The following is a 17,512-nucleotide window of genomic DNA, read 5'->3' as shown; positions in this document are numbered from 1 at the left end:
AATTTACGTGTGGTCTATACCATGTATTTGTGTTAGTGAAGCTACCACCATCTGGATTTTATTTTATTTCATATAGTCCCCCAGTGTATCGAAACTTGATATATCTTGATACAAAGCATACTGACAAGACATTTGCTCTTAAAACATCAACACGTGTAATTTGCAAGAACCTTGCATGCGTTTAAAGAAACAATATTTTTACAAAATAAGTAAAAAAACATCACTAACCATGACATGAAAGACATACAAAGCTACCAAAATGAAAAAGCACATATCAACAAGTTTTAAGCACGAATTCATAGAACATAAAATAAAGCAAGACAAATCAAGATTTATCTACAATTATCATGAATTATAAAGAAATGTCGGAATACTCAGCTCCTATTTGTTTAGTAGCCAACAATTGAGCCTTTTTTCCAGTTTGATGAAATTTTTGAGTGGATACAAGCTCCGTATGTACATAGAACAGACCTCACACACCGCCACCAGGAAGGCTCCATTAAGGTCTCATGAAAAAGCTAAAAAAATTAATGCATTAAAATCGACATCACCTTTGAATACAATTGAAGTAAAGATCACAAATCTTTGATTGAGGAAACAAACTGAAGTTCTATACAATGCAAACAATAAATAAACAGAAAATTGAATTCTGATTTTGAAGTTGCAACTTCTCAATCTGGGTACGACAACTCTGCTTTCTCGCTCAGGGTCAACCGTAGAGTCATTATAATTTCTGCGCAGAGGGTAAGCCTACCAATTTGTAAACAACGCTCAGCACTAACTGACTGAGTGCTGCATCAAAAATGTAAGGTAGAGTTAGATGTCAACTACATCGACACTGTAACAATATACTGTCAGCTAATTAGCTAATTATACAAATTAGTGCAGATTTTTATAACTGGCCAGTCTGCGGGGGAAAGTTTAGCGACTATATTTATCTGATTCATCCATCTTGATTTTAAAAGAACTCTCAGACAAAATTGAAGCAAGAAATTGTTTGATGCTTGCAAAATTCCAGGTAAGATTGACCCCAAGTAGTTATTGGTTGCTTTATTTTGTGCTCGTTAGTAAATTTTTGCTCCCTGTGCCTGAAAGCCTACAAGTTCTGTCTCCAGATTTCTGCAATTTCATTGTCCGTGAGTGGGTCTGTCAACTGACTTGATATCAATTTCTGCATCATAATTTTAGAACACGGCATCTTTTGAACTCTGCTCTGAGTTTTTTCCTTTTGAGCAGTTTATCTCTTGTCATTTTTTGTGAAAAAAGAATGCGTAGATGAGATGAAGACATTAAAATTTTCATATTGATCTAGCATGTTTACAAGAATTTACCTTCTCCCTCGGTAATTTTCAGAAATGAGCTCTGAAATTAAAAATTATTTAATTGAATTTTATAATTTTTGGTATTCCTGATAATGGCTTCCAAATTTGCACTATATTTAGTCAATTAGAATTTATTGAATATGTCAATTGTCCAATCTGTGAAGGAGGATTTCAATTTGTGGTTTGCAAACAAACTCGCAGAATTCTCAGTTTTCTTCAAGAAAATCTGCCTGATGGACTATACTTTACAGATTGGCGAGTTTTTTTTTAGTAGAAAACGCGAAAGATTGGCCTTATTTTCATTAGCGTGAAAGAGATTGGCTTGATTGTGGTGAGCATTTTGTGTAATAGCTTTTCTTCTACACATTAAAGTTAAAACAGATTGAAGATGCGGTCAAACATTGACTTGATGACGCTCCCTTCCATATATTGGTGTTACTCAATGGGTGGTAGAAGGAGACAGACAAATTAGGGATCGACGTTTGCGGCGTTTCTAATTTTCTTCTGCGGATCCGATTCCTAATTTGTCTGTCCGTTTCCACCGCCCATTGAGTATCTCTGATGCATCGAAGGGGTCGTTATCTAATCTATGTTTCGTCAGATCTATAATATGCTTTAGCTTGACTGTGTAGAAGACAAGCAATTACAAAACTGCGCTAATCAAAATCGATCCAAACTCTCAAACGCTAATAAAAATCAGGCCACTCTCTTTATAGGTGTTAAAACACACAATCGTATTCTGTTCAATTTATAAACCACGATAAAGCTACTGTATTGGAACACATCACGGCCAAAATGCATCAAACCGGCAGATCTAGTAACATTTTTTGGCAGGTCTTAGTTTAAGATTGATCACCGAGAAGTTTTTGAAACATAAAATTATTAAGACCAAAAAGAGCGCAATCGATTTAATATATTAGCAGGCTCAACAAAAATTATTTTTCCGAGCTTTCTATGCCAAATAGAACGTATTTTGTGTGCACTTAATATTTTGTAAGGCTTACATGTTTAAGGGATATGACGTAATCAATTCTTTCTCGCTATATAGATTGTTCTTTTCAATCTACGCCATGCTCATTTATTTACTCAGTAACATCCTCCGGCCCGGAAGAAAATGTTGGGAGGATCGGTACAAACTTAACGAGTGGGCGGACGAGCGATCCGGACGACGTGCGTACCACGGCGGAGTGGGCGATGCTGTCGGAGTTCTTCAATCCGAGCAGTCGGATAGTAACCCCTAGGGTTGCTTTTTTCAACGATCTAAACTAATTCACCAACCTTGAGGTGCTGTTCGGCAGGGGTCTGCCACTTAGATCTACGGTTCAGCGCAGGTACATACTCCTTAAGCCAACGTGCCCAAATTGCAGTGGCGTAGGACTGTGCACGGGCGTACCGCTGACGATGATCGAACTCGTCGACGCCAACGACAGACGGAATTCTGGTTGCTTGGTTACCGAGTAGAAAATGGTTAGGTGTTGTTGCGCCTAGGTCGCACGGGTCGGCGCTTACAGGCGTTAAGGGACGTGAGTTTAGTTCGTATTCGACCAGACAAAAAGTAGTGTTCAACACCTCATCTGTGAGGCGACGCGTACCGAGGATAGTGTACAGTACTCTTTTAAAACTACGAACTAACTTCTCCCAGATTCCACCTTGGTGTGGCGCACTGGGTGGGTTGAACCTCCACTTAATGCCCTTATGTGCAATTTCGGCAGCAATGTTAAGCGTATTCCATTTCTCCACACATTCACGGAGCTCCTTTTCCACTCCAATGAAATTCGTACCATTATCCGACCAAAGCATAGCAGGAGTACCCCGGCGGGAGATGAACCGCTCCACTCCCACTACACCGGAATTAGTGTCCATGGACGGGACAACTTCAACATGGACAGTACGAGTAGTGAGACAAGTGAAGAGAAATCCCCACCTCTTCTCGGTAGTCCGACAAACTGTGACGTAGAATGGGCCGAAGTAATAAACCTCGGTGTTGGTAAAGGGAGGAGACTGGTATGCGAGTTTCTCCTTTGGGAGGTCTGCCATGATAGGTTGAATGTTTGCTGCACGGAACTTTCTACACAAGACGCAGTTTGATTTGATGGAACGCAGTGTGGAACGTAACTTAAGGATGGCATCACGTTCCTGTACCTTTGACCTTAAGTAATCGATGCCCTGATGACGGATCTTTAAATGAGTATGCCGCAAAAACATTTTAACAAAAGTATGACGCCCATCCAGCACGATAGGATGCTTAGTGTCAAAGTCCATTTTCACTAGCCGTCGGAGTCGACCAGAAGAACGGATGAGACCACGAGGCTCAATAAACGGAGTAAACTGAGCAATGCGGCTGCTCTTCTTAACGGACTTGTTGTCAAGAAGATCCTTTCTTTCAGTTTTAAAGGACTCTCCTTGAACCAAGTACTGGAGATGACACTCGGCTTCGGCAAGCTCAGCAGGGTCCGCTATGCTGCCGTCTACGGTACGGTAACTTTCATGAGATGATAAAAGACGGAGCACATATGCGATGACACGAAGTAGTTTTTGATAAGAACTGAACTTATCAAACGGGATTAGACTAGTGCTTTGTTCCTTAGGGGGCTTGGTTACTGTTGCGGCTAAAGATGAGATGGAATCATCATCTTGTTCCTTGGTTACAACGCCGAGCTTGATGTTATCAACGACGTCAGTATTGGGCAGAAAAGGGAATTGCTTAGTTCTCATGAAATCGGGACCCCTCACCCAGCTACTTGATTGCAAAATTTCAGCGGACATGCCACGCGTGCCAGCATCTGCCGGATTACAAGTGGCGAAGTGGTTCCATTGGTCAACGCTGGTGTTCTCCAAGATTTCACTAACACGATTTGCAATGAAGATGGGGTGTTTGTTTGTTGAGTTTATCCACTGCAAGACGATGGTACTATCTGTCCACATAAAGACTTTATCCACAGTAACCGTTAATAATCGACAGATTTCCCTTTTTAAACGGGCTGCGAGGAGAGCGGCTTGTATTTCCAACTTAAGAACTGTCATTACCTTCATAGGTGCAACACGGGCCCTGCCCAAGCCAAACGCCAGCTCTGTTATAATCTCCCCGGAGGTGCAAATTACTTGAGCCCTAAGAAAACCTACTGCACTGAATACGTCTTGCGAGCTATCACCAAACATGTGGAGTTCAAGATGTTGGAGTGGTCCTGAGAAGTAACTTCTCGGTATAGTGATCTCAGCTAACCGCGGCAGTTGAACACACCAGGCAAGGAATCTGTCAACTGCGTCTTTAGGTAACTCATCATCCCAACTTTGTCCATTGACACGCCAAATGTCTTTCAAAATTAACCGAGCACCAACAGTAAACGGTGCGACAAGACCAATTGAGTCGTAGACCTTTGACACAAGACTTAGGACCAAGCGCTGTGTTAAACTTTTCGTGATGGTGCTGTTAGTACCCCTACTCACAACCAGAGTATCGTTGTTGTGATCCCACTTAAGCCCAAGCACGTGCATTTATTCCTCCTTGGATGAAACGATGACCTTCGGTTCAGTGGATTGAGCAGACCCATCAGTTGGGTCAGCCAGATCTGGTACATTTCTTACAAACTTAGTATGCTTGAACCCACCTAGATGGAGAAGATGTTCCAATTCCTTCGACCTAATGAGGGCCCTCTCGGGGGATTCCACTGAGTTTAAGTAATCGTCCATGTAGAAGTTCTCAAGGACGGTTTTCGCAGTTTCTGGGTACTGCTTAGCATTATCACTTGGGGTTCGTTGAATTGCGTATTTGGCGCAGGTGGGCAAATCTTTTGCCCAAAAGATGTGGCGTGTATACTGGTGTACCACAACATTTGATGTGGGGTCCTCCCGCCACAAAAAGCGCAATGATGGCTGATCACATGTTAACACTCCAACATGGAGGAACATTCCCTCGATGTCGGCGGATACGGCAAATGGATGTTGTCTGAACCAAAGGATTACATAGATTAGGTTTTGCAGTAAGTCAGGTCCGGTGAGTAATGACTTGTTAAGAGATGCGCCGTGGAATTTAGCTGCTCCGTTTAGTACCCTACGGACCTTGCCCGGCTTGCTCGCGTCAACAACTGGATGGTGTGGTAGGTAACACTCTCGTTCCGAGCGACTTTACACCTTATGAGCATTTTTGACCCTTACTACGTAGCCCTTGTCTAAGTCCTCTTTGATGGTATTCGAGTACTTTTCCCTTAAAGTCTGATCTTTCGTTAGCCGCTTTTCCAAAGATTCTAATTGAACCAGCGCTGAGAAATAATTGTTGGGCAGTTCGATGTTGTCTTCAGCCCATAGCATTCCTACATCGTACCTTTTTCCATTATGCAAGGTGGTGTTTTCAAGAGTATCATGCGCACGCGCATCCGAGGCGGATCGTGGGTCTACTTTCTTAAGTGCGCCGTACGACTCCATGTCGTACCAAGATTTTACCTGACTAGCGAGTTCAAAATTCTGCTCCATATTTGCTTTAAAACAAGTCGAGACTAAACCTGATGACGACGGTGGAGGGCCGCTTAGGACCCAACCTATGGGTAAGTGAACAGCGAAGGGCGAGCACTTCTCGTCGGCAGCGAAGTACTCTAACGGGCGGATGGCATAATACACATCCTGTCCAAGTATCATCTCAATGTTTCCATAGCAATATGTAACTGTGTCTAGAACTGCTAGGTGCGGGTATGTTTACTGAAGTGCTTTAATGTTGATGACATCGGCGCCTACATTCAAATCTTCCTTTACGTAAGGGCTTACTTTAAATGGTTCAAATGCTTGGCTGTCGCAAGGTGTTACAATTAGTTCAACTAACTTAGTGTCTATATCCTCCTCGGTATTTATACCCTTTACTGTTAGTTTCAGTGCTGTACCGTGTAAACCAATTCTATTTGCAAGATCATTGGACACCCAAGACATACTGCAAGCGGTATCGCACAAACCTAAAGCCGTGGTATTTTTACCAGAAGAGCTCTTCAACTGTAATTCAGTCAACTGAAGGAGGCCTTTCACATTACTCACAGATGATAAAGTAGTGGTCTTACTCGATGATTGGACACTTGAAAGTTTACTTTGATTTGCGTCAGCATTAGAATTACTATAGTTGTTTGAAGGGGATTTTGATGGATAAACCCTCTCAGCTCCATGAAGAAGTGTATTATGGGAGCTGCTGCAACCGTCCTTCCCGCATTTCCTGGGATTAGGGCATTGCCTGAACATATGCTTTTCTCTCAAACATGAGAAACACAGTTTTGCTTCCACCACTACCTTTGCTCGCTGAGTGGGAGACTTTTATTTAAATATCCTACACTCCCAGATGCGGTGGTTACTTTTACGCACAATGCAGCGAGGGGTTGGAGGTGTTGCCGATGTTGAGGCTGGTCTCTTTGTGCCCTTAGATTGCGTTTTAGCAGCAAAAGTTCTTGAGGCAACTTTGGTCTTTACTACTGAGTTGGTGTTATCCTCAGTTCTTTGCTTTGATGAAAATTGTCTCATTAGGTCGTGTGCCTCGGTTTTCTCATTCAACCAATCGTTGAAGTCAAGGAGTGTTGGCTTAACCCAATGTTTCTTCACTGTGAAGAGTGACCAAGACTCTTTTAGATTGGGCGGCAACTTTTGCACAGCCGTGTTAAGAATTGAGGCGCTCTTAAGGTCCGAGTCATATGAAAGTGATTTAAAGATTCCAACAAGACTTGAAATTGTTGCAGAATAGTTTATGATGTTATCACTATTGTGCATCTTTAGTGGAGGAAAAGAGCTGAGTTTGTCTAAGGATGCACGAACTACTGCCTGTGGTTGGCCAAATTTACGTTCGAGTGTCTTAAGTGCGTCCTTGTACATTACACCGCAGTATGCGAACTCAGCGATGGCGGTTTTAGCTTTTCCAGTTACAAGAGTTTTTAAGTATGTTAACTTGACATCATCAGTCAAGGACTGTGCGTCTATGGCGCTTTTGAAATTGTCCGAACCATTCGTGCCACTGCAGGGGATCACCATTGTATTGTGACAACTTCCACTCGGGCAGTGGATCGTTCTTCTTACAAGTAATTGCGTCCGCCAACTGCTTTATCAAACGGGTTCGGAACGGTAGCTCCATACGTTGGCGGAATGATTGGAGTGACAAAAGCGGGGGCGGTACCTGTGGAAGAACTAAATGGATTCGCTTGCATGAAGTCTGATGTTACGTAATTTTGAGCGCCTGCTGCTGCTTGTACATGAGAGGAGCGGAGCGATGTAGTAATTTGAGGGTTTATTAACTGGGCCGAATGTAGGGTGTATAAATTTGCATATGTACGTACAAGTGGTACTGCATCAGATGGTACTGTTGCCAGAAAACGCCAGACATTTGGATCCGGAGGAGCAGGAGGTGCGTGGGTTATAGTGACAGAATTTTGGGCTGAAAGCTCTTTTGTGGGTGTGGTGGATGAATTAATAGAGGTACGAAAACGTTTGTTGAGGAAATGAATGGTGCAGGCGGAGAATGGGGTAACAGATTGACATTTTTCGCCACGGGGATAGTGGCGTGTGGTGGGAGTGCTTGTGGCGGCGAAGGAGGAAAGCGGAATGCTGGTGGGTTTAACGGGAAATGCGGTAGTACGGGGTTTAGAACGGAGAATGGAGGGGCTGGTAAATTTATGTGTGCTTGTTGCGGATTAAGTGCTAGCGGAGCATTAACAAGTGTATTTAAAGGTGGTGAACGCGGGGGGCTGACTAAATTCAACTGTCCTGGCATGCTCGACCTGCGAGGGAATTGATGATCCAACTGTAAACCATCGAAGTGCATTGTGCTTGAGACAGTTGTCGGGCTGTGTTTGGGGCGTTTAGTTGAGTTGGCATACCAAAGTTTATTGCTGGTGATGGAGGCGTATATTGAGGCTGTCGCTGCTCTTGCATGATATTGTTCGCAACATGTGCATTATTGGTTACATTGGTTCTACTACTTGGTTCTTGCGGCTCATGGACAGGGAAGTTAATGTTGGCCTCAACTTGACCATGTGTATTGAGACTGAAGTGTGAGTTTGGAATTTGAGCTGAAGAATGTCGTTTGACAATTGCCTGGTTGAATTGGGCGATGGAATCAGAAAAGTGCAAACTCGGATCGTTTACACCATCAGCCATGTTCCCGGCCGGTGACGAATTAACCCAGCCTTGCACAAGTTTCTTGCTCTTGACTGAACTTCTTTCCGTAAAGAGCCCACTCATTTTGCCTGTACCAGACCCCTCTGTTGATGATTTTGTCATCAACTCAATTTCCTCAAGGGCTGCAGCAGCTACTTCCTTGCGATGATCCTCATCAAGCTGCTCAATTTCCAATTCCCGCAGTTTCGTTTGTTTTTCAATTTCAAGACGCTGTCTAGCAATGCGAAGCTTTGCCTCATGTTGTTTCTCAAGTTCCTCCTTTTTGAATTTTGATAGTTCTAAGTCTCGTTGACGCTGACTTGAACTTTTTGAGGAAGTCATATGTGAACTTGATCTTGAATTGTGAGAGGTATACAGCTCTGCTGTCTCTTTGTCATGGACCGAATTGATACACCCTTGAGCAGCAGCAATGAACTCATGAGTTTTCTTTGTTACAGTCTCTAACCAATTTTAAAGGTTCTTACAGGCAGCATCTGGATCTTCAGTCTTTTGTGCCAGATCAAAGAGCTCTTCATTTTTATCAACTACTCTAGTAAAAGCATCCTTGCACTTCACAATCAGACGTTCGATCTTAACTTTCCTGTCTTGCTTATCAACAGCATTGTTAATTTCACCAAAGATGTTATTAAGTTCAGCCTCTAATTTTGCCCTCGCACTATAAAGTTTGTTAAATTTGTTCTGCAATGTTGCCATGATCCTATGAAAACAGGAACCACAAGTTTATTTTGGTACTAATACAAAAGTACACATGCACATACAACAGCACAACACAAATGGGTTGAACCGAACCCTAGTGTGACTGTTTGCCTAGCAAACCGCCAAAGAGCAAAGTTTTCGTCGAGTAAAATAGTACCCGGCGAAAGAAAGAAAGAAAAAAATGTGAGCACTGAAGGCGCGACACGGGACAGAACGGGAGACGGGACGGACGGGAAGAGACGCCGAACGAGTAACGCACGACGCAAAGGAAAACCAGAAGGACGAACGGGAGCGTCGGGCGAACAGCGCGCGACAAAGCGGGAAAAAGGCACGGGCGGGGCAGAGACGTCGGGTGGACGGCACGCGACGAAACGGAAAACGATACGGACAAGAAAGAAACGTCGACCGGGTAGCGCGCAACGGGGCGGAAAACCGGGATACCACGGGAGGGAGACGGTAAGCCACAAGCAAGGAGGCGGGAAGATCAATGCTAGCAGACCACAGCAACAAACTCAACCAAACAAACAAGCCGTAACTCCAGAATAAACTTAAGTCACACCTTAGAAAGAGGGAGAGAAGCTACTGCCAGTTAAACTAGCACAAAACATTATGGGACTTTATCTACGGCATCAAAACAACAAAACATTTGAATAATTTACGGCAACGAAGTAGTATACCCAAATTCGAAACAGTGAGGAAATTTTTTAGCCTGGACTCCAGAACCAACTTAAGTCACACCCTAGCGAACCACACTACACAGACAATAAAAGTGCACTACCAAAATTATTAAAGCTACAACCAATTGCTAGCAAAAAGTGTGGTGAAAGTCACGAAACTTACCAGCCGTAACTCCAGATTGAACTTGAATCACACCCTAGCAAGCAACGAGACTAAACAACCAACCAGCAATATAGCAGAAAAAAAATTATTACAGCAAAAACTCAACATACTACATCATACGACAGATAAACGGGGGATAGAGCGAAACACGGTGACACGAAAACAAAAAGACGGAAACTGAAAAATGAAACCAGATAACCTGCGGAAAACGTACGGTAGTGAATAACTCAACGAATGGGGAGAGCGATACGTTTAGTAAAACGCTATTGGAGAGGACCAACCACAAACTAACCCGTAACTCTTGAGTAAATTTAAGTCACACCGCCAGCCAGCGGGTAGACTCTCACAACGCAAGACTAAGTGACATTCAGGTTATCAAAGGCTTGAGAGAGTTCCGCCTCCTCGAACGCATGACGGGTGCGAAGCGTTTTACGACGGCGCTTAGCGAGCTTTTTTGGTCGGGAGCGTGTTATCAAGGACCAAAAGTTGTTCTTATGTGCTAACACTGTAGTGAGTGTTTTCAGCTCAAGCGCAGGCCTTTGGTGTAATGCTCTGTACTCTTTAAGTAAACTAGGATCTTTCTGTTTACGTTTAGACACAATGTCTTTCACTATGTGGATGGTAACTAGAGTACTACGCTTGAGTTGATCGTAAATATCAAAAGTTCCCTCTTTGGGGCAATACACTATAGCTTCTATGCGCTCCTGATATTCTTCAAGCACTGCAATAAGCTGCGAAGGTGTTAAAGGCTTATTGTTGTTACTGCGATGACGGGACAATGACCTGTTCACCACGTCATGCCAAATAACTAGCCTAATTTTATCACGGAAGAAATGACTCAATTAGAACTGAGCAGTTTTTCGTACTTTTACCGCGTTAGGATTGAAACTCAGATCCGGTAATGCGTAAATTCCGTTTTTATAATGGTCTTGTAACGCTTGAGGCAATGTTTTTATGGCGTGATGCAGTGAACTGGCAGTTAATATAAAAACCATATAATGTTTTATACAACATAACTGATGTGAGCTTTGCACAGACTCCGAACCTTGATGTTAAATGCACAATTGTCACGACTTTCCAAGAATGAGCTCTTAATTGGAAAAAAAACCTGAGTTTTTTTTTCCAATTTTGAAAAACTTTACCAAATTGTTCTTTTTTTCTTTTAAATTGAAAACTTTATGCAATTATTGCATCCCTGATTAATAACCTTTTTCTATAAGCTTCTAAGGAATTTTTTCACAATTGGTCAATTTTTTCACACTTTTTTATTTTGCTTCGCTTTTATGTCAAGAACTGTAAGAAAAACGCCGCAATTTGGTTATTTCTGAATTTTGACGAAAATTTGTCAAAACTATTGTTTTTCAAAAAACACTGTAAGGGGTGGGTTATCGGTAACCAGGAAGATTCCAAAGTAACAAACAAAAATAAATGAAACCAAAAAAAATCTGTGGGGGGTTAACTAGATTTGCCGGATAAGATAATCAGTTTTTTAGCATCAAAATTAAAGTTTAAGTCTTTGTTTTGTTTGAAGTGTCTTACAATTTTACAGCAGACCAAAACTCTCGCCCGTTGTTGAGGTGACTTGACCACATCCAAGGAGAAATGGTTCGAACTGATCCACCTTGTTCTACTTCAGTTCATCAAGTTTTTTGACCCAAGTGTAACTAAGCAAACAGCGACCAGCACCCATGGGGGGAGTCAATAGCAGATGGTGATAGTCGTGGGTTCTTCCGAATTCGGCGCAGGTAGGGGATTGATCACTCGGAACAGGAGGTAGTCCCATTTGCATGTCCATTTGCCATTCCGTTGGAAGTGACGCCACTCTCAGTCAAGCACGTTTCGTTCTCATCCCCTTCTTGTTTGTGAAACTCGGAGCAAGCAGTAATGGAAGGAAATCCTTGGTTGTGTGAATAAAGGACATTATATTGGCCCTCTGGGTGGACTGTTCTACGTAACACCAATGCAAACCTTCTTACGTAATACACTGTGCTCGCGGCACCAAAAATATAGGTGTTAAAACACACAATCGTAATCTGTTCAATTTATAAACCACGATAAAGCTACTGTATTGGAACACATCACGGCCAAAGTGCATCAAACCGGCAGATCTAGTAACATTTTTTGGCAGGTCTTAGTTTAAGATTGATCACCGAGAAGTTTTTGAAACAAAAAATTATTAAGCCTACAAAGAGCGCAATCGATTTAGTATATTAGTAGGCTCAACGAAAATTATGTCAAGCGAACTGTTTCCGAGCTTTCTATGCCAAATAGAACGTATTTTGTGTGCACTTAATCTTTTGTAAGGCTGACGTGGTTAAGGGATATGATGTAATCAATTCTTTCTCGCTGGATAGATTGTTCATTTCAATCTAAGCGTTGCTCATTTATTTACTCAGTAACAATCTTGCCCTCTTCCAGAAAATGCGCCAATCTACAACGCACTGTTCATCAGGCACAGATTTTTCGAAAAAAAACTAGGAATTCTAAGTTATTTTGCAAACTACAAGGTGAAATTCTTCTCGCCAATCGGAAAAGAGAATCATTCAATTCTAATTGGGTAGACATAGTATAATTTTGGAAATTATTATCAGATTTCAGATGTTTTTGAACTTCATTTTTTAACCTTGAGTTCAACCTTGTCCATTTTGCGCCCTTATGTGGACTGACCTATTTCTGTAGTCTTAGTGATCCTACAATATGAAAAAAGTATAAAGTCTATTATAGTGACGCTGCAAAAATATGCCGAACTCTAGGTACACGTTGTCTTAGAGGTACGACTGACTGAAGACCAGTTTAAGAGTATCACCGATTTATTGATAATAATTTAGTGGAATGCTGCAGTAATGTGTTTTTTTTTTACTTTTGCTGAGTTTCCATAATTATGGAGAATTCAACATTACCGACAAAAACAGTTTCTTGAGTTAAATATTAGTTTTGTCTTCCGTATTAATGAATGAGTACATAAAACTTGTGTAATCAGTATTTTTGCTACAGAATCGCGAATCTGCAAGCGGACCTGATGTTTTGGATGCTGCATTAATTATGGCTGGTGTAAATATTAAAAAAAATTTTGAATAAATTATTAAATCTATCAGCAGTTAGCAAGAGCTAAGACAACCATAGCAAAACTGACTATAGAACAAATTCAAGACGGACGTTTTCCACGTCGACGTTCGCAATCAAAAGGGTTGTGAAAAGTAAATTGAGGGTGATTAAATTTTTGTCAAATTGCGGCAAATTTGCTTATTATTTTCTCAAGACCAACTAATGGCCTACGATCCATCAACTCTGTGAAAAATAATTGTCATATACATTTGTCTGAAATCTAATATTAATGGGCTACCCACCATTGATACGACTTATCACAGATATGAAATTTTATTTTTTTATTTATATTGACATATGCGATGAGCTGCTTCATTTGATAAAATTTAATAATGAAATATACACTCTGATCTTAACTTTTATCTACTCAAAATTTGTCTTGAGAGGTGCCAATCTCTGCATTTCTTTCCAGTTAAATCTCTCTTTGGTCAAATGGGAGCAGGTATCAACCAGAAGTCTGAACAGTTTCTCTGAGAAATGACCCAACCGACTGAAAAATTGAATATTATGAACCCCCAGTAGCGGAAGCAGTTACATTTCATCAAGTCGTTCTGATCATCTTCTAAAGCACATTTTGAGAACATTTTGAGAGCAAATTCGAAAAGAAAATTGGCCAGCATATAGAGCAAATGACGAGACGTGCACGAATAACGATGGGCGTTATTTCATACTTTGTATCTGCTGTGGTGTTTTTATGATTATACATTGACGTTTTGGATTATGAGCAGAGGTTGATGACATTTGAAGACTGTTCTTACAGGATTCTTAACCTTTTGTTCAGGTGTGTCGCGGTCTTATAGAGGCGGGTGCTAATCTGAATGCCCTGGACAAGAAGAGAATCCATGCATACCACAGGGCAGCCAAGAATGGGCACGTGACTGTGATGCGAGTTCTGGCTGCTCACAGGGCCAAGTCTGACATCGTGGACATTCTTAGTATGAACTTTTGAATACTTATCACAGTCTTTTGTATGAATTGTTTTAGCTTTTAAATTATGGTATTCCCCCTATCCACGGTGAAATCGAAATTTTTTATTTAGACGTCTCTTTAAACCCTCTTTGTTAATCAGAAATACCTTTTAAATCATGAACTAATCAAATCGACACTTGGGAAACGCTTTGAACCTGAATCCCACACTGTCGGGTTTCCAATACGTACGTTATGCAGCCTCAGTTACAGATTTTGTGCAGTTACAGCGTAAGTCATTTTTCTATTAATGTACGAAATGCGTGTATAGGTTGCACATATGATGTGCCCACTCGACTTCAGCTTCAGAAACTAAAAAGGCAGGCAGCTTTTTACATATGTCTTGTCATTTATTTATAGCGTAATGTGAATAGGGGCCAGTTTGTATCGGGCAGCAGCCCTAATATGTCTCTACAAACCCCCCCCCCCCCCCCCCCCCCCGCAGAAATAAGTAAATTATCAGCATCGGAGAGAATGAGCTAGCTCTCACCATTTTCAGCTATGTTTTTTGTGAGTAAAGTTACTAAAAACTAAGAAGACCAAATCCAGAAGACCTTAAACTATGTGTTAGTTTCAAATTTCTGTTTTGATTTTGCAAGTTGTTTTCAATCACGTTTCTAGCACATCTTATTCACAGGTAAAACAGTTGTAAACAATAAAGTCGCACTAATTTTCTTCACTTTAATCCTTAATGCGAGTCCAGTTGCAAAACACCTGCATGTTTTCTTGCAACCACTGCAAAATAATGGAATGATCAAATCAATTTTTATTGTCAGTGGTCAATTTACTTAAGTTATTTTATTAAAATATAAAGTTTTGGTTTCACACTATTAGTTTGTGTAATCAGTTATATCTTTTTTAACTATCAACTGTTCATTGCGTATGCACTTCCATTGCCATTGTATCCTATATCTGGTATAAGGCAGGTAGGCCATTATGTTCAGGTAACACCGCAATGCACTACGCTGCTATGAACGGTCACGAACTGTGCGTGCGATTCCTGAGCACGAGGGGTTGCCCTGCGAAGAGTAAGAACTCTGAAGGGGCCATTCCCAGACAGGTGGCAAAGGACGAAGGTCACAAGGCTGCTATGAAGGATTGCAGGAAGGCTGAGAGATTGGAGGGAAAACAAAAAGTGAGCATGACCTTACCCGGAGTGACCACCCAGCCTGTTTCAGTACTGGATCAGTATATTCTAATAGAAATTCATTTAAGCAGTACTGAAAGAGTACATTTAAGAGTACATTTCCGTAAATAAAGTTCTCGACAATGCTCAGAAAAACTTTATTATTCAGGCTAACAATATTAATAACATGATGTTCCATTGAAATGGAAGGATTAAAATAAATTTAAAATCAGATTAATTATTTTACTTCCTGAAGTAAATTGGCCAGTCTATATTTTGACATGATAATAGAATTGACAAATAAAGACTGTCCATGAACAGTCTGTGGTATACACTGACTGATTCCGTACTAATGAAAATTAAGTCTGACACGTCAGTTTATAGAAACTATAAGTTATGCGCTGACCAGGTAAATAGATGTAACTTTACTTCCCTTGCGCTAAATTACGAATTCATAATTTATTGGATCATTATAAATAGGTTATTATGAGTACTGTGAGCCAATGGACCACACGGGAAGCAATAATCTAAACGTACTATAATAAACTGGTTACGGATTTTTTTGGATCCTATTATATTTATTCATCTTTTGTAAATATGGTACTTGCTCAGTGCTACTGTAAACCGTCAGGTATAACCGGACCTCAATCTCATGTTCCGATTGGATTGCTAAGAAAAAGTGCACATAGTGGCTTTTGTTTATGAGAAGCAGCTGAATGAACTCTTGCTGCGTTAGTCTTTTACTGCCAAACTTTTTGAGTTTATCTGATTGGAACTTTGTCGGTAATTTATTGACTCAACATGGCACAGTCACAACCAATCACACTAGTTCGCACCCCCTCCCAAACACACGAAGACGGAAAGCAGAGCCCACAGAAAAAACTGTGGATAGAAAACACAACGTCTAAACTCCCACTGTCACCTCCACAGGATTCCACATCAATGGTCGACCTCATCGACACTTCAATAAATACTCAACCGGAACCCCCACTCCTAACGATCTATCCGCCAACCTCCAGTTTTGGACAATCTCTTGTCATGCTCTCATCAGATTCACAAGCCTCTTGTGAATCCTTTCACATAACCACCAACTCCGTGCTGCGCATTCGGATCATCGAGACAAACCAAGAGCCCAACCCCAACCCACCGGACTCAGACACAGTTATGGACGTCCGAGGCGCCCAGTCTGAACGTAACTCCGGACGTCCCAGCTACCCAGTGCCATAAAACTTTAGTAACCAGTACATCTCACGACTTTCTGCAGGAGGAATGTGGTGAGCCAATGGCTCACGTGGAACCAATAACCTAAACTTACTATTATAAAATCGTTACGGAGTTTTATTGATACTATAATTATTCATCTTTTGTAAATATGCTACACACTCATTGCTACTGTAAACCGTCTGGTATGACCAGACCTTAATCTCACGTTCAGATATGAACGCTAAGAAAAAATGCACACAGTGTCTTACGTTTATGAGAAGCAGTCGAATGAACTCTTGCTGCGTTAGTCTTATACTGCCAAACTTATCAGTTTATGTGTTCGGAACTTTGTCAATAAATTATCGACACAACGCATACAACAACGGCTAAACACCGGAAAACTGCTATTTATTCACATAGGATTCATCGACAATTTTTTAAAATGTTCCTTTCACTATATTAGATTTGGAAATAGTTGTGCAGAACATTAGGGTAAGCAATATCGTTAGACCAACTAATACAATGCACAATGGCATAAATGAAAGCAATGATAAGCAGCGTCACGCTAGAAAATTGCTAAAAAAATTTTCTAAAAGTTTTCCAAATCTAACCTAAAAGATTGACAAAAGCAGACCAGCAACAATTGAATAAAGTTACAGCGTCGTTTACTGAGAAAACTCTTCAGTCGGCTAGCAGATACTTGATAACTTGACAAGGAAACGATATCATATGAGAAAAGCCAGCATGTTTATTAAAATTAGTTGGTTTTAGATTCTCGTGTTAAAAAAATTTTAAAAAAAATCTGCAGTTGAAATTTTTTTCTCGAAGAGCTGAAACTGAAATTACTTTCATTATTAATTATTTTATGATTGTTAAAAAATCATAACATAAACCAATTTTTGGAATTTTTGGAACAAACAGTTTTAACCTGTTTCTGGGCTTTAATCATACCAAGTTTTTATCTACTACATTTTGCAGGTGAAAATAATAAATTCGATCTAATACAGATAGTATTCGAGATAAACAAATCAACCAATATATTTTTCTCACTTGGTTTCACTGACAAGAATGTTGAAATATAGGCTACGATTTGTTAAAGCCAGTAAGAGATGCTTTT

General features: G+C 40.8%; 1 protein-coding gene across 4 annotated transcripts in view; it reads left to right on the top strand.

The window, feature by feature from the left end:
• The window catches only part of LOC142334576 (ankyrin repeat and EF-hand domain-containing protein 1-like), a 99,245-nt gene that overhangs the window by 17,144 nt on the left and 64,589 nt on the right, over positions 1 to 17,512 (top strand). For all 4 annotated transcript variants that reach the window (XM_075382706.1, XM_075382707.1, XM_075382709.1 and 1 more), the window contains exons 6-7: positions 13,882 to 14,035; positions 15,011 to 15,201. In XM_075382706.1, the coding sequence (XP_075238821.1) occupies positions 13,882 to 14,035; positions 15,011 to 15,201 (345 nt within the window). The remainder of the gene's footprint in view (positions 1 to 13,881; positions 14,036 to 15,010; positions 15,202 to 17,512) is intronic.

The sequence above is a fragment of the Convolutriloba macropyga genome, chromosome 2 (assembly GCF_964194025.1).
Source record: "Convolutriloba macropyga chromosome 2, txConMacr16.3, whole genome shotgun sequence".
Taxonomy (NCBI): Eukaryota; Metazoa; Xenacoelomorpha; order Acoela; family Convolutidae; genus Convolutriloba; species Convolutriloba macropyga.
This window is presented reverse-complemented; position numbering and strand designations above follow the sequence as displayed.